Genomic DNA, 25,424 nt, shown 5'->3' on the forward strand with positions numbered 1-25,424 from the left:
AACACACTGGAGAGCTTTTCGAGGTGTAGATCAGGGGTTCTCTATTCCATTTGGATCGTTGCACTCCTAGGGATCATGACGTTGCCACCATAAAAACCAAGGATAATTTTGCTAGTTAAAAACAGGAAAAAGGTGCTTACCTTACAGAAATCAGCGGAGAACACACATCCACCAGGAAAGAAACTAAGTAATTCTATTATATTATAGTGTAGCGCTATTTAAAAAGTGTGTGGTGTATTGGTTAAGAGGCCAAATCAGAGGATTTAAGTTCAAAGCTAGACCCTACCATTACTTCATGATCTTGCCCAGGTTTTATCGCCCCTGTAAACCTTAGTCTGTAATATAGAAGTATATTACATACCTCTTCTCAGTTTGTGAGGGTTAAATGAGGTAATACATGTGACATATCTCATGATGATATATACTTATTTATCATCGGTTAATGCTTAAGAGGTGACAACCTTTGGCAGGTGTCAACGATGTAAGAAAAAATATGGGAGAAAAATTTTAATTTTCTTCACTAACATTTTCCTCACCTTGAATCTTGGGGCCTTTAGGAATATGAGCAGAATCACATGTGTTTAGTTTCATTTGAAAAAAAGTTTTTTAATGTGTTTTTTTTTTTGAAAGAGAGAGAGCATGAGCGGGGGAGGGGCAGAAAGAGAATGAGACACAGAATCAGAAGCAGGCTCCAGGCTCCGAGCCATCAGTACAGAGCCTGACTTGGGGCTCAAACTCAGGAGCCTTGAGATCATGACCTGAGCCGAAGTCGGACGATTATTTGAGCCATCCAGACGCGCCTCATGTTTTGAGTTTTAACAACGAAACATCAGATTTCTGCTAGAGAATAGCTTGAGAGGATATTCTAATCCGGCCTTATCTGACACCTAAGGGTCCAGAGCTTTAGTATAATAAACACGGAGACACAGCCTGCAGTGGCTTGACACCAGTGAAAGCAAGTCCGGGGCTGTCATCAGGACACAGGTATTACTCCGCTGCGTGCTTAGATTTTTTTGTCGTTGTTTAATACATGAGGCTTTTTGCATAACATACATACTGGGCACAGAAAATACAGCTTCCCTATGCTTGGAATTCGATTAATCGAAAACTAATGCTTGAAGTGATCGCTTGGGATTCAGGAAACTTTCAAGTCTTTTAAAGTTCTTCCCTCTTTCTTTGCTTTTCTCATACTTTCTTTTCTCCACTCTTCTCACTTCTAGGGCACCTTAAAGGGAGAGAAAATGTTTCCAGAGGGCAGCCTGGAGAATTGAATGTGAATATGTACAAAAACAACTTTTGCTTTTGTTATTGTGATGGTAGCATACTTTTCTTGGGAGTTAGTTTCTTTTAATACCGGATGGCCAGTAAATCATGGTCCGTTCGGGCCTTGATGCAGGAACCTTAGAATAAATAATGGAAAGAAGTAACATGAGTTAATTAAACTTTATTCTGGTGAATAATTTAGTAGTAGGGGCAGTTCATAGTTCCTCTTGGATACTATACCGAATCTGAAACTTTTATGAATTGCCATAACTTGGGTAATGATCAGCTAGGGTTTACCCTAAACAGTGATCTGAATTTTTTAGTTAAGCTTCTACTGATTTTTTTAAAGATCTGAAATAGTAGATGCTTAAATGTTTGAGAAGACTATTTTAAAATAGGCTGAAGTATAATATTCCTGATTAAGTAGATATATCAGCATTTCTGGAATGTTGTCAGCTCTTATCAGTCACTGGCTGCCATGACTTTCCATGTGCTTGACGAGATATGATCGTTTATTCAACAAAAATTACCAGTGCCAAGCACTGTCCTAACTACTGGCATGCAGTAGTGGACAACATAAATTTCCAGACAGAACACAGTCAAATAAAATAGAACGTGTCAAATGGTGTCAAGTGCTACAGAGAAAAGTAAAAGCAGGAAAAGGGGGTAGAGACTGTTGTTGAGGTGGAGTTGCTGTCTTATGTAGGTTGATCAGGTAAGGCCTCACTGAGAATGGCATCTGATCTGAAGACTTGCAGGAAGTAAGGGAGCAAACCAGATGGCTGTATGGGGAACCGTGAGTGCAGAGGACTTAAGGCTGGACCATTCCTGTCATGTTCACAGAAAGCAGGGAGGCCAGTGGTGCTGGAGCAGAGTTGGAGGAGTGAGGAGGGGCTGAGGGGGAGTTGTAGGAGCTAAGATAAGAGGTAGCAGAGGATCAGCTCATAAAGGGCAGTTTTAAAATTGTATCTCTTTGTTGAGGCTGGAGTGTCCAGGATCCAGGGAAACAAGTTAGGAGACTATACCAGTGAAGTTCAGCTGGAGTTCAGTTTATAAAGAAGGAAAGGGAAGTCCTAAATGGGAAATTAGTGTGTGTGGATACTGGTCCACTGCTAAATCTAACTAATTTCTTAGAATCTCTAAGAATGTCTCTGGAGCTTTGCAGTTATTACAGGATATGCATACAATAGCTGTTCAGTACATTGTTTATTTTGTTCTTCTAAGAAAATATTTATATTATCCATAATCTTTGCCAAAAAACCATATTAACTCCCTTTTCAGCTACTTAGAATTAGGTCCTTGTCTTTTAGACCGTGACTGCTTTTTTAACTTCACTACAGAAAAAAATATATAATTAAAAGTGAAGGGATTTGTTACTCCAAGAAGGAGTGTAGTTTGTATACAGGCTGGTGATCACCTCTGCTTTAAAGCTGCAAGATCAAGGTACTCTACTTTTTTCCCTTTTACCTTGTTGGTTTTGCTACTTTACTTTCTCTTTTACAGGTAGGTCTTTGTTTTCCTGCTTGTGGTTTTTATAGTAAGTAAAGATACAAGATGTAGTACAGTGTATCCTTATAAAGTTAGGATCACCTTACAGGGAAAAAGTTACTGATGTATGAAGATCCTGTCAAATGGGTTTTGTTTTTTTTTAATTTAATTTTATTTTTTTTAATGTGTGTTTATTTTTTCTGAAGGAGAGAGACAGAGCGCGAGCCTGGGAGGGGCAGAGAGAAAGGGAGACGCAGAATCTGAAATGGGCTCTAGGCTCTGAGCTGTCAGAACAGAGCCCAATGCAGGGCTCGAACTCAGGATCCCTGAGATCATAACCTGAGCTGAAGTCGGATGCTTTACTGACTGAGCCACCACCCAGGCGCCCCTCAAATGGGTTTTAATAAAGACCTGCGTCTTTCCTCTGTACTAGCCAAGACTGTCAGAGTGAAGTGGCAATATGTAACTTGAATCTATATTGTAAAGCTTCTACATAGTTACACTTAATATAAAATCTATTCTTGCTTTGGGAGCTACCATGGATATGTTTTCTTGGGGGTATATGAGAACATTCAGCTAATTCCTCAAATTTTATCCTTAATGAGGGTGCTTTATTCTGTGTACCCAGGTTATCCTCTGAGTTCAATATCCTGGTACTGTCCATGAGTTCAGATGTGTCTATAGTTTTACCACCCCCCACCTTCATATCCTCACATATCTCAGGTGAGAGTGGGGCATATCTTCTTAATATGTTCTGCCTCTTCCCATTCTCTAAACAAAACTTGTCCTTTGATATAGTCAAAATGGGAAGAGAGAAAATAGGAGTTGCATTTCAGGGAGGACTATGTATTTGTATTTTCTAGTTTTTCTTCAGAAATCCTGCCTTCTCTCCCTACAGCATTATTTTCTCCTTTTCTAGGTTACCAGAGGGTCTGGGAATGTTGCTTTAAAGACGGGGGTATGATTCCAAATTAATTTCCAAATTAATTAATAGTTAATTTAGGGAGGATGTGGAAGGTGGGATGTGAGATAAAGGGTTGGCAGAGTAGATGGGCTGGAAGGAAGGGAATGGTAGTTAAAAATTTTAAAAAACAATCATAAAAACCCAAAAAACTGCTCTTATTTGGCTAGTTTTTTAGCATCTGCATTTTCCCAACCTTACCAGAAATCTAGTTCTGAAGAACGCCATTAGTATATTCTGCTTTCTAGAACAGAGTTGCTCAGCATCAGCACTATTGACGTTTCAGGCTGGATTATTCTTTGTTGTTGGGAGTTGTCCTGTGCAATGTAATATGTTTAGCAGAATCCCTGGCTTCTACCCACTGGATGCCAGTAGCACTCCCCCAGTTGTGACAACTAAAAATGTCTCCAGAGATTTCCACGTGGCCCCTAGCGGGGACAAAATCTCACCCAGTTAAGAACCACTGCTCTAGAAGAAGGCTATTTTAGCATCCTGGCTGACAGCTTATATAAACATTGCATTGAAAATGCAGTTCTTTCAGTGAATAAATCCTGGAAACAGAAGACCTTTTTGTGAAAGTTGGTGGTGGAAGCTTTATAGATCCTATGCATACTTGAGAATTGAGGTCACTGATTCCACTGTATCACACATGTCCACTTTACATGAGCAGATATCTCTGGATATCTCAGCTGTCACATTGCATGCGTGTTACTTTTTTTTTTACGCCATTATCCTCTCAAAACTATGTTCATTTGTTATTTAAGCCAGATCATAATGATAACTAAGAAGTCGGGGGGTCAAAGCACATAGTACTTTACCCTGTGGCCTTTTATAATATTTCCATCGGGTCCTATCTGGATAGTAATAGATTGGTTTTGTGCACCTTGAGTTCAGGTGGCGCCTGAAGATCATTTCAGTCATTGGAGAGACTTTTAACACCAAGCTTAGAGTAGTCAGGTACTGTGTTTTATGACAATCACTATATATTTCAAGCCAGATGTTACAATGGCAAGTAAGTGATTATGAGTTCTGTAAAAATGGCTCAGTTTTGGCTCTACAAGTCTGGAGAAGATTGAAGTTATATTTAACTTACTCCTGGTAACCCTATCTCCAGATTTCCATTATTAATGCAGATCCCCAGCACTGTTACAGACCATTGCTTCCTTGTCCACATGCTGCCCTGATAATCTAATTGGTGGAAGAAGTCAAAATTGAATTACGTTGGGAGACTGGCCAACGTTGTGTTTACCAACAACAACATGTTCTGTACTTAACACTATTCACTTCAAATTTTTAAGCCGTAGGTTATTCCACAAAAGGATACAAGGTATGCGTGTTAAGGTTTTAAGCAAAATGGTAAGAGATGTTTAACAGTAACAGTCTGAAAAATAGTCCAATGCCTAAGATTGATTTGTAGTTTGTTCAGCCTGAATTCTTCAGCAACCAAAAGGACACCTAGATGATTGGTAATGATTTCAACGTGGTAGATCTTTTTTTTTTTTTTTTAAAGATTCTGTGAATGATAACCAGTTTTTGAACATAATAGAACAGTAGTTAAAAGTAGGAAATCATAAAACATATACTTTCCCCCACCAGTTATTTGATACAGTGCTCAGGACTTTTCTTTGAGTATGTGTCTGCTGATTGTAATTCCCATTATTTGGGACTATACCCTAATGCTACATGTTCTACAGAACCAAAGCTATTATTAATTACAGAGTTGAAAGCTCAAACACTTGTAAAACTAGTGAGGAATCCTAATGTCTTATGCTCCCTTTCCTATGTTTTGACATTTTCCTTTTTTTCCCTGGTCTTTCCAAACCATTCAACCTGGTTTTCATTATTAGAATAATGAGTACTACTGGCACTAAGAGGCTTTAGGACCAAGCAACTGAAAATCAGTGAACAGTTCAGTTTAAAGAATGGGAGTAGCAGTACCTGAGTGGTCCAGAGAGTATTCTAACTACTGGTGGTTAGGATGTTGTAGGCACTGCTCCTGCCTATCACAGAAGTGGACAGGGCTGCTGCATTGCATAGCTCCATGGGGCACTGTTCACACAAAAGTGAACATAACTAATGCCTCTTGCAGTTATTATAGTGTCCCTGGGTATGGAGGTCTTTGGTGATTCTAGCCCAGTCTGAATATTGGTGGGTCAGTTAAGATCTTGTCCTGTGTGTAAAAAGTAGGGTTTCTGGTAGGAGAGAGATTAGAGCATTAAAAAAGTTAAATTAAATTTGTGATACCGGACTCATCATGTCATGTTAATTTTTTTACATTGTTGAAACAGGGGGACAGCCTCACAAAAGGAGAAAGACCTCTGATGCAAATGAAACTGAAGATCATTTGGAATCTTTAATATGCAAAGTAGGAGAAAAGGTATGTGCAACACAGGCACAGACTGTGAGGGGCTTATGGTTGTAGTTGACTTTGTTCGACTGATTTCTGCTGCTGAAACTTGGTGATCTTAGTTTTAGGCAATCTATATCCCAAAATAAACGTATATTAAAACCCTTGGGGTACAGATAATTGATAGTTCAATGTAATTTTCATAGAATATGAATCTTGGAAGAGACCTTAAGGAAAAATCCTTTCAATTTATAAATGAAGAACCAAACAAGTCCTGGTTACTGGAGGTAATTTGCTGAGAGTCATATGTTAAGTGAATCAGTGACAGAGATAAAAGAGAACCGATAATGTCCTCACATTTCTAATTCTGCTACCTTAGACTGCTTGCTTTTAAATTTTCATTCATTCTCTTTTTATGGATTTCTAAGAACAGTAACTACCCCAATTGATTTATAGTAAACCTGTCATAGTGCCTTTTACAGATAAGACTTTAACTTGTATTATGATCACTCAGAAAATTTTAACTAATTGCCGAGTATTTAACAGATATTTAATATGCTGTCCTCTACAGAGTGCCTGCTCTCTGGAGAGCAACCTAGAAGGCTTGGCAGGTGTTTTAGAAGCTGATCTTCCTAACTACAAGAGCAAGATCTTAAGGCTTCTTTGTACAGTGTATGTATGCAAAAGATTTGTGAGTCCAGGTGATAATGTATTATCTACTCTTAAATGCTTTGGGAGTGTTCAGAAGATGTGTTTATATTCCATGTATTTCATTAGCTTTCCTTCTTTTTTTTTTTTAAATTTTTTTTTTCAACGTTTATTTATTTTTGGGACAGAGAGAGACAGAGCATGAATGGGGGAGGGGCAGAGAGAGAGGGAGACACAGAATCGGAAACAGGCTCCAGGCTCTGAGCGGTCAGCCCAGAGCCCGACGCGGGGCTCGAACTCCCGGACCGCGAGATCGTGACCTGGCTGAAGTCGGACGCTTAACCGACTGCGCCACCCAGGCGCCCCTCATTAGCTTTCCTTCTAATGGGAAACTTATACAAATGGAATGACCTTTGGTGAACCTTAGTGATAAAAAGGACAAAATTGAGCATTTTCCTTAACATTTTGTTTCTTGGAACCTTATTATCATTTGAGTTGACTGTTTTCACATTCAGAGATTTTCTTTTAAGCATGTACACTTAAATATATACAATATATAGAGTTTGATTTATATATTAAAGTGGTAGTACTAAACAAATTTGGGAACTGGTCACTTGAGTGATAGTCCTTTTCAGAAGACTGAAGAAGTTTTGAAGCTATTAATGGACATACTCTTTCTTCGACTTAGGTTTGCCAGAACAAATATTATTTAATCTGTGAGTAAATTAAAATGGGAAAAGTGTTATATAGAATCATGAAACAGTCTCTCCCAGTGATGGAATTAATCCAGACTTTCTCATCTCTCAGATGGACCTTGATCACTATGAATTATATGCTCTGCAAAGAAGTAGTTATGACTTTTGGAAAAAAGGGGTCTTTGTACTGTACATGAAGTTATAAATCATGAGGTATTTTAAAATTTCAAATATGAAGGTGACTTGTAAGTTACTATTTCAAATATTCTAATTAAATAATGCTACAGCTCATTTTTGAAATTTAAAAATGTACACGCAAATCAGAGTTACCAGTGGATTTCATTTTAACCTCATAAAGTACAAATAATTTGGGTTATAGTTTTTAAAAGAAATCCAGTTTATATTCAGGAAGACCTGTCCTTAGACTAAGAAATGACTAAGACAAATTAAAGTGCCTTCTGTTTTGGAAGGATTTTTTAGAATGGAGTAGATTTATGTTTAAACTGTGATGGAAACCATGGTTTTGGGGGTGGCGAGGAAGGTTACTATCAGTGCAAGTGTTTTTTGTTTTTTGTTTTTTTAATCTAAATTGTCCCTTACACTCTGCTAGGCGCCTTGGGAAAACACAAACTGTGTATGAGAATTTGATCATGAGCTCCTTCCTGTTTGCTTTTCTTTTTTGAGATAATTTTAAAGGCTACCTAAATTAGGAAGCAACATTTGCTTTCTCCAAAGGTTTTTGACTGTAATCCTCTTCCTTGCTTTTCAAATAACTATAATGAAAATTAGCACACTTGGAGTAAGCAATCTGGGTTGTAAAGAAATTTTACTGTGTCCAAGTACCATGTTGACATTCGGCAATTTAACTGACAGGAACTTAGCTGAAAGTGGTGTTAGTTCTGAATATTTTCTAAGCAACTAGAATAGTGTTTCCGGAAGTAGAATTTTGGTCCTGTGACATTTGGTTAGCTAAGTTTAGAAATAGTGAGTGTTTCATCTCCCCCTTAATGATTCTGCGTTAAAGAAACTTGCTTCACCCAGCATTCACCAGATGTTTTACCATGGAAACATTTTCTGTAGGATTGCTTTTAGAGTCCACTAAAAATACATTGGAAGATAAACTGGTCTAGCATTAGTTACATTTATATTAGTTTGGTAAGTTTATAATTAAAATGTTTTACTTTCTTAAATCTTGGATTAACAAACCAGAGTTGAAATGAAAAATTGCAGGCATCATGTCTGCAACTCCTCTCAATATGCCTTTTCTGAAGTAGTTTTAAAAACACAGCTCAAAGTTAATAAAATGATAAAAAATTTGCATAATGTGGAATTGAGCACCGTAACATAATGCTGTCGTTTTGGGGTTTTCTTGTTGTACTGGGTTCTCAAATCAGTGCACGTCTGTTACCTGAGAAGCTGACAATTTATACAACATTAGTTGGACTGCTGAATGCCAGGAATTACAACTTTGGTGGAGAGTTTGTAGAAGCTATGATTCGTCAACTTAAAGAATCATTAAAAGCAAACAATTACAATGAAGCTGTATATCTGGTAAGTTACTTTTTTAGTATATTACGATTTAGTGTTGGGATGGAGGGAGGAGGTGAGCTACAAGCAAGGAATTTATCCTTTCTCCTGAAATACAGTTCCTGCTCACCACAGTAGCTGCTCTTGTGAAACCATTCTCACTAAAGGTACCATAGAGCTCGTTACCAAGTCGGGTGACTTCTTTTCACTCTGAATCCTGGTTGACATTCCTGTAAGCTCGTGCTGCTTTACGCTCCTTTCTTGTCTGGGTTTCTGCACCACCTCCTGCCGCCACCTACTGTCTATACCTCTGTCTCCTTCTACTGGGTCATCTTCCTTTATGCTTTACATTTTGTGTTTCTCGGGATTCTGTCCTCATTTCACTTTTTTTTTTTTAACGTTTATTTATTTTTGAGACAGAGACAGAGTATGAACAGGGGAGGGTCAGAGAGAGAGGGAGACACAGAATCTGAAACAGGCTCCAGGCTCTGAGCGGTCAGCACAGAGCCCGACGCGGGGCTCGAACTCACGGACCGTAAGTTCATGACCTGAGCCGAAGTTGGACGCTTAACCGACTGAGCCACCCAGGCACCCCTTCACTTTTTTTTAAACACACCTCTTGAAGCATTCTCATTCTCTTTTATAGCTTTGTAAACCATCTTTATTTTGGTGACACCACCCTCTTCCTGACAAGTTGGTGATCTGTATGTCCTGCTTCAGCCTTTCTTTTGAGCTCTGGCCTCATGTTCCAAATACTACCTGGATAGCCCTGAGGTATCTTGCCTGGAAGTGCCTAAATTAATGCATCATTCTGTCTTCAGCCCACGCACAGTGTCTGCTGTCTACTGCATAATGCATCTAGGGATGAGCATTAATGTTGGTCTTCCCTTTGCCCCCTCATCCTGTAAGCAGCCCCCAAGTCCTGTCATTTCTGCCTCCTAAATTTTTGTCTCATCTGTCCCTTTTCCTTTATCTGTAGGGCATCTGGCATAGTTCACGCCTTCCTTCTCATACCATTTTTTTTCTTTTTTTTTTCTTTTTTTTTTTTTTAAGTCAGCTCTATGCCCAGTGCAGGGCTTGAACTCATGACTCTAAGATCCAAAGTCTCATGCCTTACCAACTGAGCCAGGCAGGCACCCTCTTCCTCTTCATGTCTTAAAACAGCCTCTTAACTGATCCTTTTGAAGTTAGATTCTCTACCTTTTTCACTGTATCTTCAGGGTCACCAGAGTGGTCTTTCTGTAACTCTCCCTGCTTATGCTGGTTATGGATTACAAACCTCAGTTCCTTCCCATTCTCCACAGTGGAAGGTCTTAAACACCTGTGCACAAGATGGTTCATTGGGTTAGGAAAAGTAAATATTTATCTTAAATGGAAATGGAATTAATAAGCTTTAATAATATGTAATACATAGATTGACAGTGGGCCAGTATATATTATATATATCATGTGTAATATTTATGTTACATATAGGTATGTTGGAAGCATGTGATCAAGTTCTTTAACTGAGTGTACACTACCAAAAAAGGTAGACACCAATCAGGCTGTGAGATTAAGTCCAGACTCCATAGCCTGACCTTTTCTGGTTGCCCCAATCTGTTTCTCTATCCTTGCCTCCCATACACCCTCCAGCTATATCACAATTACTTGCAGATCACTGAATACATCTTTTTGAACCCTTCTGCCTAGAATACTCTTGTTGCTCTCCACTTGAGGTATACTTCAATCATCCATTACGGCCAAGCCTAAATGTTACCCCTCTATGATGCTTTCCCCTCCCCGCCCCCCATCACTGTTCCTAGAGCACTTTTTATTTACCTTTTAGTATAGGAGTTGTGCCTTCAGATTGACATTATGCTCGTCCCACTAGACTGTGAGCTCCCGCACGACAGGGACTTTAAGAGTGCTTAGCAGTGGCACACAAAGGACACCCAACAAATATGTGTTTAGAAATTTTCATTTCTATAGTCCAGTGAAAATTTTTTCACAGAGAACAGAAAAGATTATAAGTTGAGGTAGCTATATTACAGTCTAGGTTCTTAGTGTAGCATGGAGTGGAACCCTATAAATGCACATTCCTGTCCATAATGTTTTTGCCACAAAAGCAGCCATAGACATCATATATGAGAGTACGGTGTTCCATTCAAGTTTATTTGTGGACACTGAAATTTAATTTCATATAAGTTGCATGAATTATAAAATATTCTTTTAGATTTTTTTTCAAGCCTTTAAATAATGAAAAACTATTCTTAGTTCCAGGCTGTGCACACGAAAAAAGGACAGCAGGCTATATTTGACCTTGAGGTTAAGCTTTTCAGACATGTGGTTTCAATCATCACAAGATTGCTTATTTTGTGATTATATTACATTTAGATTTAATAGAAATTGTTTTCCGTAACAGGTCCGTTTTTTATCTGATCTTGTGAATTGTCACGTTATTGCTGCCCCATCCATGGTTGCTATGTTTGAAAATTTTGTAAGTGTAACTCAGGAAGAAGATGTACCTCAGGTAAGAAAACCTGAATCTTGTCTGTATAGTGCTAGGAATTTTTCACTGGTAACCCTTTAGTAATAAAAACTAAAAGATACCGGTAGGTTATCACACATTCTTAATATCTAGAAGTTAAGTCAACTGCCATAGTGATTGGTTCTCATGACATCTGTATGTTAATTTAAATGACTGTGTCTAATAAAACTAACACAGAAATGCTCTGATTGAGCCAGGTGTCTTACCTAAGCCCTATTAAATAGCCTCTATAGGATTTCATTCAAAATGAGTACAATAAGAATGAATATTAACCAGCACATATTTTAAGTTTGCCTTTTTAAAAATTCTTCAGGTGCGGCGGGATTGGTATGTGTATGCATTTCTGTCCTCTTTGCCCTGGGTTGGAAAGGAGTTGTATGAAAAGAAAGACGCAGAGATGGACCGCATCTTTGCCAACACTGAAAGCTATCTTAAGTAAGAGCACCTCTTAAAGTTCTTACTGATGTGATGTGTTATATTTTATCTGTTAGTAATAACCATGTCAGTTCCATTTCTCAAAAGATAACCTGTAGAGTTCCCTATGGCTTTCTCTAAGTAATCTCATTCCCTTACTGTTGTAATTTACTGAGACCTCAGAATAAACAAATACGTTTGCTTACTTTGCTGGTGCAAGGGGTTTGGTAACATAGCTCCTTTTAAGCTGCCTTTGTGTATGTTGGCAAAGGCATAAAATATCTTAATATTAGTGGTTCTCAAAACTTAGTGTGCATTAGAATCACCCATGATACTTAAATGTGCTCCAACCTAACATTCAGACCTGCTGAATCACAATATCTGAGAGGTTTATTAGCACATACAATGTATTTATTTCATGTAAGTTAATCCTATACCAAATCCTTAAAACAGTGGCTCTTAACTTTCACCCAGCCCACATTTCTTGAGAAATAGGATACATTTCAGTTAAAAGTCTCATTCTTGGGCCCCTGGGTGGTTCAGTCAGTTAGGCATCCAACTCACAGTTCATGAGTTCAAGCCGTTCATTGGGCTGCACTCTGACAGCATGGAGCCAACTTGGGATTCATTTTCTTTCTCACTCTCCCTCTCCGCCCCCCCCCCTTACCCCTCCCCTACTCCCTCTCTCAAAATAAACTTAAAAAAAAAAAAGGCCTCATATCCTCCTATTACCCACTTATTCCAAGTGGATGTAAAAACTTGATTTGTCTTATTAGGTATAATACTAACAATAGACGTTGTTCATAAATTTAGGCTTAATTATCCAGCAGCGTGATAACGGTTTTGTGTCCCCTTAAGTTTTTTCAGAATAATTTTGTCTTTTGGCTTTTGGTTTTTTAATTTTTTGTCACATTCATTTACTTTTGAGAGAGAGGAAGAGACAGAGGCGTGAGCAGGAGAGGGGCAGAGAGAGGGAGACACAGAATCCGAAGCAAGCTCCGGGCTCTGAGCTGTCAGCACAGAGCGCGACACGGTTCTCGAACTCACCTTGAGGTCACGACCTGAGCCAAGTCAGACACCAACCGACTGAGCTACCCAGGCGCCCCAGAATAATTTTAAGTTTCATTTTCTATCAATAGGTAATTGACAATTACAAAAAAACTAAAATAAACGTAAAGATAAAAATATGTTTTGTTGTTATATTAACCTACATTTTTTTTTTTTTTTTTTTTTTTAAATTTCTGAGACAGAGCATGAGCAGGGGAGGGACAGAGAGAGAGGGAGACACAGAATCAGAAGCAGGCTCCAGGCTCTGAGCTGTCAGCACAGAGCCCAATGCGGGGCTCGAACTCACAAACTGTGAGATCATGACCTGAGCCGAAGTCAGTCGCTCAACCGACTGAGCCACCCAGGCGCCCCTATATTAACCTACTTTTAAGTGATAAATTTTTTAAATGTTTTTATATTTTTGAAAGTTGTACTGGCTTTTTTTTTTTTTTTTTTTTTTTTTTTTTTAATTTTTTTTTTTTTCAACGTTTATTTATTTTTGGGACAGAGAGAGACAGAGCATGAACGGGGGAGGGGCAGAGAGAGAGGGAGACACAGAATTGGAAACAGGCTCCAGGCTCTGAGCCATCAGCCCAGAGCCTGACGCGGGGCTCGAACTCACGGACCGCGAGATCGTGACCTGGCTGAAGTCGGACGCTTTACCGACTGCGCCACCCAGGCGCCCCATGGCTTTCTTTTTAATGTAGATGTTTGCTGGGGCACCTGGCTGGCTCAGTCAGTAGAGCCTGCAACTCTTGATCTTGAGGTTGTAAGTTCAAGCCCCACATTGGGTATAGAGATTACTTTTCAAAACAATAAAATTTTTAAAATAAATAAATAAAATATAGATGTTTGCAAAAGAATAAAAATGAAAGAATATGAATATCCTAGCGTTTGAGTGCATGTCCTTCCCCTTTTTTATACAAATAGTAGTCCAGTCTACACACACTGTTTTCAACTTGCTTTTTTTTTTTTCCACCTAATTTAACTTGGATTTGTTGCATAAAAGTGTATAGCTCTATGTCTTTCTTTTTAACAGCTGTATAATATTCCACTCTTTTAATGTACCATAATTTTTTTGATCCCTTATTGGTAGACATTTAGATTATTTCCAGTCTTTTGCTATTATAAATGTTTCAGTGAATATCCTTATATATGTCTGTGTGTACATGTACAAATATATTTGTGGGAGGGGGTGAATTCTTAGAACTGGCTTTGCTGGGTTACAGTGCCTTAACAATTTTAATTTTGGTAGATTTAGTCAAATTGCCTTCCAAAGAGATTATACTCTTTTGTATCTCCTCTAAAAAGATTGTATCAGTTAGTCCCTCTACCAGCAACGTCTGAAAGTTCAATCTGCCCACATTTTGACAATTTAATTACATTATCAGAATTTTTCATATCTGCTAATCTGATAGATAAAAGTGTTATTTTACTGCTTTAATTTGCATTTTATTAATTACAAAGCAGGTGAAATCTTTTTGTGTTGCTTAAAACCTAAGTGTACATTTTCATTTTTGTCTTTAGAAGACGCCAGAAGACTCATGTGCCCATGTTACAAGTGTGGACTGCTGAGAAACCACATCCGCAAGAAGAGGTAAATTGATTTGCGCTCTAATGACGCAAGCACGGTCAGCTCTGGAGTGACCTATTCCGGATCATTCCACTTACATACCTTAGCTACTTTTCCACACTTCCTATCCAGGTCCAGCTCCTCATAGCCCTAGGCATATAGTGGATTTTTAAAAAGTGTTAGAATATAATTGAAGCATTTCCTCTTCTGTGGGATTCCAGATATCATAGAGTTGAGATCTTTTTTATTTAAATGATGTTTTTATTGAAAGTGTAAGTGGTAACGACCTCAGGCAGGTAGGCTTTATAAAGTAATTAAAGACAAAAGGCACTGTTCTTTGTACTATATTTAACTGCAAGCTAGCTTACTTTTGTATCCTGTATTTTAGAAGGTACTGACTTTTGGTTTATTCTAGTCAAAATGTTTTTTCCTATGACCTCCAAATATATATATTAATTATTAAAAATTAATCTGTCTTTAGTATTTAGATTGCCTGTGGGCCCAGATTCAGAAATTGAAAAAGGATCGTTGGCAGGAGCGGCACATCCTAAGACCTTATCTTGCCTTTGACAGCATCCTGTGTGAAGCCCTGCAGCACAACCTGCCTCCTTTCACACCACCGCCTCACACGGAAGATTCGGTGTACCCGATGCCAAGGGTCATCTTCAGAATGTTTGATTACACGGATGACCCCGAGGTGCGTTACCACCCAAGAGTTCCTGTCAGAGGGCCCGTGTTGCATTGTACTTGTGGTTTAATCCTGTTTGAATCATGCCTGTGATACATGTTAATCTCAAGTGGTTCGTTATCTGAGAGGACCAACAGGAGTGAAGTTAATGGCTTAACTTAGTGAATGGTTTCTCTGCGTGTGCAAGCACTTCTCCTTAGCACATGTAAATAGTGTGAGAGTGCAGTGCGCATGTGAGTGTGGGTTCACCCGCCAGACTCGTTTGAGTTTTAGTCCTGTTGTAGTCAGATCCCAGCTGTGTGGTCATGGGTGAGTCAGTTTCCTCTCTTAGTTTCCTAATGGAATAATAATGGTGTGCTCTAATAAAGTTTTAATGAGGAGTAAATTACTAACAAGTAAAATGCATAGGACAGATTGTGACACATGAGTGCTCAGTAATATTAGCTATTATTCTTAATAAGGCTGTTTTTCAAGAAAAATCCCCAGTTTTTGAGATTATCCATCTCACTCTAACCCTCACAGCTTGTCTTACTATTCATATTATGTAATTGTTTTTCAAAAATATTATAAAATATTTTTAATTTAAAAACCCTAAAGTTTAATATAAGCTGACTATAGTTTTTAAATATACATATTCTTTATTATGAAGTCAAATTAGCAGCCATTACACTTTAACAGTTAAGAAAATATATAATTTTGATATGGACCCTTGGTATCAGAATTTACATTTTAACTATCCTTTATTTTATATATTCGGGTGACTGCTTTAATAGCTAAACAGCAAGCATGGTGATCACTGGGTTGGTTTTGGCTAAAGTACCATACTGTTGCTTAGAACATTCTAGTCAACAGAGAGCAGGATTTCTCAGCCTTGGCACAATTGACATTTGGGACTGGAGAATTTTTTCTGGTGCGGGGCTGTCCTGTGATCTGGAGGATGATTAACAGCACCCCTGACCTCCACCAGCAGCATCTAGAGGGCAAATGTCAGGTGTGACAACCACAACAATCTCCACAGATTGCCAGGTGACCCCTGAAGGCAAAATTGCCCCCATTTGAGGGCCACAGGCATAAAAACCAGTATTACCACCTGAGGTCAAACTTCAGCTTTCTTTCTCCTGTCCTCTCTTTTCTGTCTGATAAATTGCTTCTGACCAGTGAAAATTTAGTATACGTGTAATCTATCTCAGAGTAGAAAATCGTCAGATAATCAGTTTCATATACAAAATTATCAGCTTGCTACCCACTTTGGTATATTTCATATATAGTGAAATGCTTTTAGTCAACATTATGTGATTGGAAATCTAATTTACCTTTAAGATGGCTAGAATGTTTGTGATTAGGCATTTGTTCATGCAAGGAGAACTACAACAGGACCTCAAAATTTGTTTTTTTTTTTTCCTTTTTTTTTGTTTTTGTAATTTTCGTTTAAGAGAGAGTGTGTGTGTGCCAGTGGGGGCAGAGGGGCAGTGGGGGAGAGGGAGAGAGAGAATCTTCAGCAGGCTCCATGCTCAGTGGGGATGGAGCCTGATGCAGGGCTCAATCCCACGACCCTGGGATCATGACCTGAGCCAAAATCAAGCTCAAAATCAAGCCAAAATCAACTGACTGAGCCACCCAGGTGCCCCAAAATTTGTTTTTTTTAATTGATTGTGCCTCTGTATTTATATTTAATTTATAAGTACACTTCCTTAACATTTATACTTAATTGGTATTGCCTCCCTTATATGCCCATTTTCCTTTGCCAGAAGAGCATATACCTATAAAATATTTTTTCCCCTCAAGATGAGGATTTTGTTTTGTCCTGGCCTTTGAAAAAAATGTTTATTTTATTTTATTTTTTTTAAACGTTTATTTATTTTTGGGACAGAGAGAGACAGAGGATGAACGGGGGAGGGGCAGAGACAGAGGGAGACACAGAATCGGAAGCAGGCTCCAGGCTCTGAGCCATCAGCCCAGAGCCCAACGCGGGGCTCGAACTCACGGATTGCGAGATCGTGACCTGAGCCAAAGTCGGACACTTAACCGACTGAGCAACCCAGGCGCCCCAAAAATGTTTATTTTAAAAAATTAAAAATTAATAGAGATTAAAGGTCATTAAGAGTCTACAATAGTAAATAGTAAGTAAATAAATTCTTTGAACCTGTTTGCTATGCATATACTTTAAGCAAATATCATGCAGGTAGTTTCCTAACCATTTTTTTGAACAATGTAGTATGTTTGTCTTTCTATGCATATATACCTTTTATGTCTATACAGTTTGAAATAGAATATTTCCTCTCCATATTTATTATGGAAGTTAATCCACTCATGGTTTAAAAAGTCAAACTATAGAGGCACCTGGGTGGCTCAGTTGGTTAAGTGTCTGACTTAAGTTCAGGTCATGGGTTCGAGCCCCACATTGGGCTCTGTGCTGACAGTTCTGAGCCTGGAGCCTGCTTTGGATTCTGTGTCTCCCTCTCTCTCTCTGCCCCTCTCCCACTTCTCTCTCTCTCTCTCTCTCTCTCTCTCTCTCTCTCTCTCTCTCTCTCTCAAAAATAAACATTGAAACATTTTTTTAAAAAATCAAACTGTATGGAGCTAATACAGATTCTTTGGCTTGAGATGGGTGATGGTAGCCTGGTGTCGGGTGCTAGAAGAAACGCTGCAGCTGGCACTCATTGTATTGTAGTGAACATGACAGTGAGATTTGCTGAAATAGTTTTCACACTTCTGAACTTTTAAAATCCTCAGCACCCAGTATAGCGTGTGGAACAGAATAACCTCTGGAATATTTGTTGGATAAATGAAAGTAAGTATCTTTTTCTAGGCTTGCAGTATATATACATTTGCTTTTCTTCTCAGGGTCCTGTAATGCCAGGGAGCCATTCAGTTGAAAGATTTGTAATAGAAGAGAATCTTCACTGCATCATTAAGTCCCACTGGAAGGAAAGGAAGACTTGGTAAGATTGTTTTCATGGTAACTTTTAGAGTGGAGAAAAAGTAGCAAGTTTGATTTGGTAAGAGCAAAATGTATATAAAGAGTGTAAGAAAATCTTCCTCTTTCTGATGCTCTGTCCTTTTAAAAAATAAAACCAATCTCTGAGAAGACTTCTTTGCTTTCTCAAGGCCCTTCACACTCAAATAGTCGTTGTCCAGATGCTTTAAGGTTCTATAGTGCTTTGTAGTGATGTGCACATGATGTTGGCTTTTTTGTGTGGGTGTTTGCCAAAGGCTATGGACAAATTAACATGAATGACCAACTGGTTTTGGTGTGAATGTTACGGGAATAAATGAATATTAATAGTTTTCTAGCACTTAGATATCGGGCTTTGGAAAAGTTTTGTTTTAGTATTTCCTTAAGCCTTGGAAAGTTTTGGTTTAGATTGTAAGATGGAAAGGAAGATAGTGTTTTGGGAGTCATCTGCTCAGAAATCTTGTAGTAGATCCTAATATGATTTCTTAGTATTATTGCTTATACTTCTTTTTTCTTTGAAGGAGTTAAACAAAGTAATTTGTGCTATATTTAAGTGAAGTACCTGAAATGTGGAGCATTTCAGAAAAGATTTCTTTCCCTTGTATCCGAACACTGCTTTTGCAACTGCTTATTTGATTTGTTATGTATCTTTGTGTACTTACTAAACTTCAGTTACATTGTTTATAGTGCTGCACAGCTGGTGAGCTATCCAGGGAAGAACAAGATCCCCTTGAACTACCACATAGTTGAGGTATGCATTCCACGTGGAGCGTGTGTCTAAGTTTCTGAATCTTTCTGCTGATTTTAGAGTGTAATTGAGTCTTGGCTTTTTTTTTTTTTCTTGCAACTTGTCAGACCCTGAAAATTAACATAGGAGTGAGGAAAATGCTTTTGGTTTTGGTGTTCTGTTAGCCATGTTAGTAAAGAGAAAAGAGGAGGTTGAGACCAGTAGCCAAATGGAATTTTGAGTTGCCCATAAATTATTTATATAGTATGTCTTTATTCATGGATAGTTATCATAGATAATGTTGTTACCTCCAGTCCTGTCAGTACATTGTCCACTTACAGATGTATAATTGGCTTGAATAATTTAAAATATTGTATTACTTTACGCAGATGACCTATCCTTAACTGATGTCTATCTGGCCTCTTATTACTAGCAGACCTCTAACAAGTATATTATTCCCTGTATGACAAGGTACAGATAAGTATGAATCTTTGTGTATTCCTAGAAAACAAAAGAGCCAATTGTTTTTGGAAGTAGGAAGAATAAATAATGCTTTTGACCCCATATTAAGTCATACAGAAGGGCGATAGTAGTAAAGTTGAACACTTCGTAGAGACTCATGTTCTGAAAAAGTGTTTTCACTTGACACATGAGTCAGACTGTCCGTTGCATTATTCCTTCATGTAAAATACTCATGTGATGTATTATTTAAGATACACTTTTTATTCATACTGCACTTATGTGCTTTCTTGAAAATACTGCATCTGTCCTATCTTTATAAAACTTGAGAGTATGTTTAGGCTATGAACTTGACTCATTGATGTGTCAATTGAAATGCAAAACATAAATAAGTTAGGCTATGAACTTGACTCATTGACCTGTCAATTGAAATTTCAAATCTGAAAAATGTGTGAAAAATAATCAGAATGAAGTATAGAAGTATGGGAGATGGGGGTGAGAAGAAAGACGCAGACCAGGCTGTAGAATTCTAGGTAGGTGCTCCACAAATTATACAGGGAGGCCAGAAACAAGTTTCTGAGCAACAGTCATGGCAAAGAAATCTTGGGCTACCAAAGAGATTTCTGGGCACCGATTTTATTTTATTTTATCTTGTTTTATTCATTTTAATGTTTATTTTTGAGAGAGAGAGAGAGAGAAACAGTGGAGGGGCAGAGAGAGAGGGAGACACAGAATCTGAAGCAGGCAGACTCCAGGCTCCGAGCTGTCAGCACAGAGCCCGACGCAGGGCTCGAACCCACGGACCGTGAGATCATGACCTGAGCCGAAGTCGGACGCCCAACCGACTGAGCCACCCAGGCGCCCCTGAGCACCAATTTTACAATGTAGCAGCCTGGAATGACTTGACTGTTTTCTGTTCCTATCCTCAAGAGTCTACTAAGGGTTTTTACTACTTACAAGAATGAGACCCTGGTGGATCTGTGAGTGCTGCACAAATCAACTCCAATACTTCCAGAGTTGGAGTTAATTGCATGGATATTCTTATTTAATTGAGATGCAATTTTTATTACAGTATTCAATTATAGTTCTTCATGTTTTAAAGAACATTATTTTAAATATTAAAAAGTAATTCTTCTTTCATTAGAAAGGCCATGGAGTTAGAGTTTACATTTAGAATGTTGAGGTCTTTCTGATAGAAGTGCGTAGATACCTGTGGAATTGAATTCTGACTCATGATTCTTTTATAGGTGATCTTTGCAGAGCTGTTTCAGCTCCCTGCACCCCCTCACATTGATGTGATGTATACCACACTGCTCATCGAGCTGTGCAAGCTTCAGCCTGGTTCACTACCCCAAGTTGTATCCTTTCTGTGGTTTGTAAACTTACTGTCTTTGGCCTGGCTTTAAAAGATTATTAAATATTTCTTACTGTGGGTTTAAATCACTTCATGAAAAATTTGGCATTTCTTCAAAAATTAAGCATACATGTATCACTCAATCCAGCCATTCCACTCTTAGGTATTTACCTAAGGGAAATGGAAGCACGTTTCTCTACAAAGACTTGGGCGTTAATATTCATTGAAACTTTATTTGCAATAACCTAAAATGAGACAATTCAAATATCAGCACATGAATGTATATACAAATATGTCATATCTATACAATGGAATATGACTCAGTAATAAAAAGGAACAAATTTTTGGTGCAGGCAACAATTTGAATAAATTAGAAAATATTTATGCTGAATAAGAGATACCAAACAAAAATTTATACTATATGATTCCATTTACACAAAATTACTAGAAAAGTAATCCAGTGATAGCTGACCAATATTTGCTTGCAACATGGGGGAAGAGGGGAAGAAGAGGCTATAGGGGAGTATGGGGAAATTTTGGAGGTGATGTCAATATTCTCTGTCTTTATTTCCTGGGTGTATATAGGTCAGATTTATTGTACGTCATTGATAACTCTAGAGCAGTTTTTTTAAAAATCAATTACATTAAAAAGATACTCAATATTATCAGTCATTATACAGACTTCTAAGAAATGTTATTTTTTATCACAACTTATTTTGAAGGAGGATGAGGAATAGTTTTCCTTATCCTCGAATTCACAGCTTGCACAGGCTACTGAAATGTTATACATGCGTTTGGACACGATGAATACTACGTGTGTAGACAGGTATAGTAATTGCCTTAGTTCTATACTGATTGTTAGCAGCTCTGCTCCCTGTACTTTATACAAGAATTTGATCAGCAAAACATTTGCCTTCTTAAGAGTTTCTAAGTTGATTTTTCTTTCTCGCCTTCTCAAGATAATCCTTTGTATAATAATAAAACTCATAGTTGTGACATTACATTTTCTAGTCCAACTTTCAATATGAAATAATGACCGTGCTGAGGTTTTCTTTAATTTCATTCATTGTTCATTTGTTTGGTGCTTTGGTATAGCTCTACTTTTTCTTCTGTAACTGGGTATGTAACTTTTAAAATCGGCTTTATGCTAACTAATTCCTATGCAGGAGCAGAATCTAATACGGTGTATCATGTATCAATATATGTTATATATGTTTTTTTGTTTGTTAATACTATCTGCTTTTAAAATAATTAGCTTCTAGATAACTACAGCTTGAAGACTCAGTTTATACAAAAGATCATATTGGATTTTTAGAGGTGTGGTAATTACATGCCCACTGTCTCCTTTTTGGGGAGGCTTGTGTGCTACCTTTATCAGCTGGTACTCTTTCTTACCTCTTTTGGTCCCCCAAATGAGATGGGGACAGGTACTGAACATTTCTCCAATTTCCACAATCTTTTTTTTTATTTTTCTTTTTCAAAGGAGTGATTTTTTTAAAATACTTTTTGAGAGCGCAAGTGAGCAAGGGGCAGAGAGAGAGGGAGAGAGAGTGCGGAGCCCAAAGCAGGGCTTGAGCTCACCTGATGCAGGGCTCAGACTCAAGAACCATGTGATCATGACCTGAGCTGAAGTCAGATGCTTAACCAGCTGTGCCATCCAGGAGCCCCTCCATGATCTCTCATGTCATTGTTCAGATTCCATTTCTGAAAATTATTAGTAAGGACTATTCTGTGTCAGACCTATTATCTTGAGTAATTTCAGTGATTGAAGTTACAGATTTCATCTGTAATTTCATGGATTACAGATCCGTGAAGGACATGCTTTAAGAAAGTGTCTTCTGATTTTTCTCCCAGTCTAATAAAGCTAGGAATTGTGTTTTGTCATTTATTCAGCAAATATATGTTGGGCACTTACAAATTTCACAGCATTATACTAAAGTGATTTCTGTTTGGTTAGATCACTTGTATTTTTAGGGGGAAAGAGATGGTATATTTTGTGGTGAAAAGGGCATAGTGTGGTGATGAGAGACTATACTTTGGCTCTGCCATTTATAAAATGTTTTATCTGCAATTCCTTTGATCTTTTTTGGGGGGGGGTGCTCTGTTTCATTGTTAATGAAATGGGGAAAATAATGCATTACTTGAGAGTTAGAACTCACCCGTGTGTGTGTGTACACAAAACAGGCATTCAGATTGTATCTGTTACTAAAAAAGGATAGTACTTTTAGAAAGACTGAGATATGGGACTTATTTTTTGGAGAAGATGAATGGTAGGATTTACAGAGAAAAAGGTAAGTGGCAGGAGAATTTACAGCTTTGGTTGAGTATGTGCTTCTACCTCGATAAAACAGGGTTTTAGTCTGAATTCATTATAAGTTTCTGCTACAGATTGCAACCATTCATCCTTTCTATCTCCCCACTGCTGCCCACTCCTCTCTATAGGTTTATTAATTGGTTTTCCCATCATCTGAGTAACTTCCAGTTCCGTTGGAGCTGGGAAGATTGGTAAGTGGTGGCATGTTTTATCTTTCCTTTCTCTGCAGTCTTCCATAATAAAACTTAGTATCTAAAGCTGTAACACAAAAGCAGTCTTCTTCGAAGTCTGAAATATCTAGTTCATTTTTGGTATTTACATATATATAAATAACTTATGTACAAGGAAACTTGTAGCTAAGTACACATTAGGTATAAGTGCAGATTATGTGTAAGAAGTTATAAAACTAGCTTTTTTCTCTTTAGGTCAGATTGTCTTACTCAAGATCCTGAAAGTCCCAAACCAAAGTTTGTAAGAGAAGTTCTAGAAAAATGTATGAGGTAAGTTCTTTGTGTTTTCTGCTTAGCTTAGTTCTCCTAAGTTCTTTGGGGGTTTTTTCTCTTCTTTGTATGTGTGATGTATGTCCAGAATATCATTTTTTAAATCCAAGTACTTCCTCTCTTTCCTTTCAGTTTTTAGTCAAGATTTAGGCTAAAAAAATTTAAGACTTGTCATCTGGATTCCACGTGAATTAGGCCAATAAATTTTTTGTTTTTTGGTTTTTTTTGTCAAATGTACTTTGAAATAATTTCACATTTCAGGAAAGTTGCCAAAATAGTGCAAAGAACTCTGTACCCTAGACTCCTTGGTTGTTAACACTTTACCACATTTGTTCTAATGTTCACTTCCTTTTCCCTGCTGTATACACACACCCACTACACTGGACTCTCTGAAAACAAGCTGCAGATGTGATGTCGCATCGTTCTTTAACAGTCCGTTGTATCTTCCCCCAAAACAAAGATGCGCTCCCAGGTGGCCGGCACACAACCCTCCAAGTCAGGAAACTGGCTCTAGTGCAGGAATCTGACATCCAGCCCCAAGACGCTGCTGAGATTTTGCCAGCCATCCTGATATGTCTGTTCTCTTTCTGGTCCACAGTCCTATCCAGGACCACACAGGTAGCGTTTAGTTGTCATTCTCTTCACATTCTCCCCTTGACCAGTTGTTCGTTCTTGTCTTCCATGGCCTTGTCAGTCGTAAAGAAGTTAGGCCTTTCTTTCTTGAGTTCCCTGCCCTGCCCCCCCGCCTCCTGTGTCTCCTGCCCACACTCAGGACCTGTGCTGTCGGTGCTTTTTGCCACGCGTCCCATCAGGAGGCACATGAATCTCTCCGCTGACATGTTAACCTTGACCACCTGGTCGTGTCAGTGTCTCCCAGGCTTCACCTGAAATTCACCGTTTTTCTCTTTGTAACTAATTAATAATCTGTGGGTGATAATCTGAGATTATACTCATATCCTCTTCTTCATCAAACCTCTCCTGACAACTGTTACTTTTGTCTGCCACCACTATGATGATTGCCAAGTAATGATTCTCTTTTTCCAGGTTTTTGCCCACATTTGTTAGTTGGCATTCTCCTGTAAGAAAGAGCTTGTCCTTTTTCGCCCATTTATTTATTCCTGTGTTTATATATCAGTAGAGACTAATAGATTTCTATTTCATTCAGTGAGTTCCAGTCTATTACTGTCATTATTTTGATGCCCAAATTGTCCCTGATTTGTTTATTGGGGGAGCCCCTTGTGGCTCCGGTGTCCTTTTTTTTCCTCTCATAATATCTCCCTCCATTCATTAAGCATTTCCTTATTTTTTTCATAAGATGTTCCAAGCTCATCTTGTGTTTCCTTGCCCCTCCCCTGGAATCATCTATTTATTCACAGAGCCCAAGTTTTTAATAATGGAGTATGGTATTTAGGAACCAAGATTTGGACTCTTGCTGTGCTAGTTGCTATTGGGATATCATTGATTCTGGATGGACAAAGGTAGTACATGCATTTATGCACACACACATACATACATACCTTTTTATATCCACTTAGGTGTGTGTATCTCTCCAATTCCAACTCAGCTCCTCACTTTTCTCTAGCCTTCCCTTTTGCCAGGATTTTTTTTCAAGTGTGTTTATTTTAGGGAGAGTGGGAGTGGGGCAGAGAGAGAGAATCCCAAGCACGGTCTGCCCTGTCAGCACCGAGCCTGTTGTGGGGCTCTAATCCATGAACCGTGAGATCATGACCTGAGCCGAAACGAAGAGTCAGTCACTTAACCGACTGAGCCACACAGGCGCCCCTGCCATGATTCTAAATACCTTTTCAGGCAGTAGGAAACTTGGCTCCCATTAGCCTTGATGTATATTTATTTGCTACAGTGTAACCACTCTCCTCATCATGGAGACTAGGTCCTCTGCCCCACTTTACCCCAGTACCACTCCACATCCTTGGCC

At 38.4% G+C, this 25,424-nt stretch overlaps 1 protein-coding gene and 1 long non-coding RNA gene across 3 annotated transcripts in view; one reads left to right on the forward strand and one right to left on the reverse strand.

The window, feature by feature from the left end:
* The window catches only part of NCBP1 (nuclear cap binding protein subunit 1), a 38,647-nt gene that overhangs the window by 925 nt on the left and 12,298 nt on the right, over positions 1-25,424 (forward strand). Inside the window, exons 2-14 of one of the 2 annotated variants that reach the window (XM_030293800.2) lie at positions 6,001-6,089; positions 6,631-6,731; positions 8,797-8,953; positions 11,331-11,438; positions 11,770-11,891; positions 14,445-14,514; positions 14,972-15,187; positions 18,023-18,120; positions 18,822-18,885; positions 20,568-20,678; positions 21,436-21,500; positions 23,117-23,179; positions 23,414-23,488. In XM_030293800.2, coding sequence (XP_030149660.1) covers positions 6,001-6,089; positions 6,631-6,731; positions 8,797-8,953; positions 11,331-11,438; positions 11,770-11,891; positions 14,445-14,514; positions 14,972-15,187; positions 18,023-18,120; positions 18,822-18,885; positions 20,568-20,678; positions 21,436-21,500; positions 23,117-23,179; positions 23,414-23,488 — 1,339 coding nt within the window. Of the gene's footprint in view, positions 1-6,000; positions 6,090-6,630; positions 6,732-8,796; positions 8,954-11,330; positions 11,439-11,769; positions 11,892-14,444; positions 14,515-14,971; positions 15,188-18,022; positions 18,121-18,821; positions 18,886-20,567; positions 20,679-21,435; positions 21,501-23,116; positions 23,180-23,413; positions 23,489-25,424 lie in introns of those variants that run through there. The other variant, XM_030293801.1, reaches the window with a different exon arrangement.
* On the reverse strand, positions 3,416-25,159 carry LOC115499668. The gene is made up of 3 exons (XR_003964236.1): positions 23,875-25,159; positions 13,574-13,583; positions 3,416-3,429 (listed from the first exon to the last, which is right to left on the reverse strand). It is a non-coding gene; the product is annotated as an uncharacterized LOC115499668 (long non-coding RNA).

Source organism: Lynx canadensis, chromosome D4 (genome assembly GCF_007474595.2).
Source record: "Lynx canadensis isolate LIC74 chromosome D4, mLynCan4.pri.v2, whole genome shotgun sequence".
Taxonomy (NCBI): Eukaryota; Metazoa; Chordata; class Mammalia; order Carnivora; family Felidae; genus Lynx; species Lynx canadensis.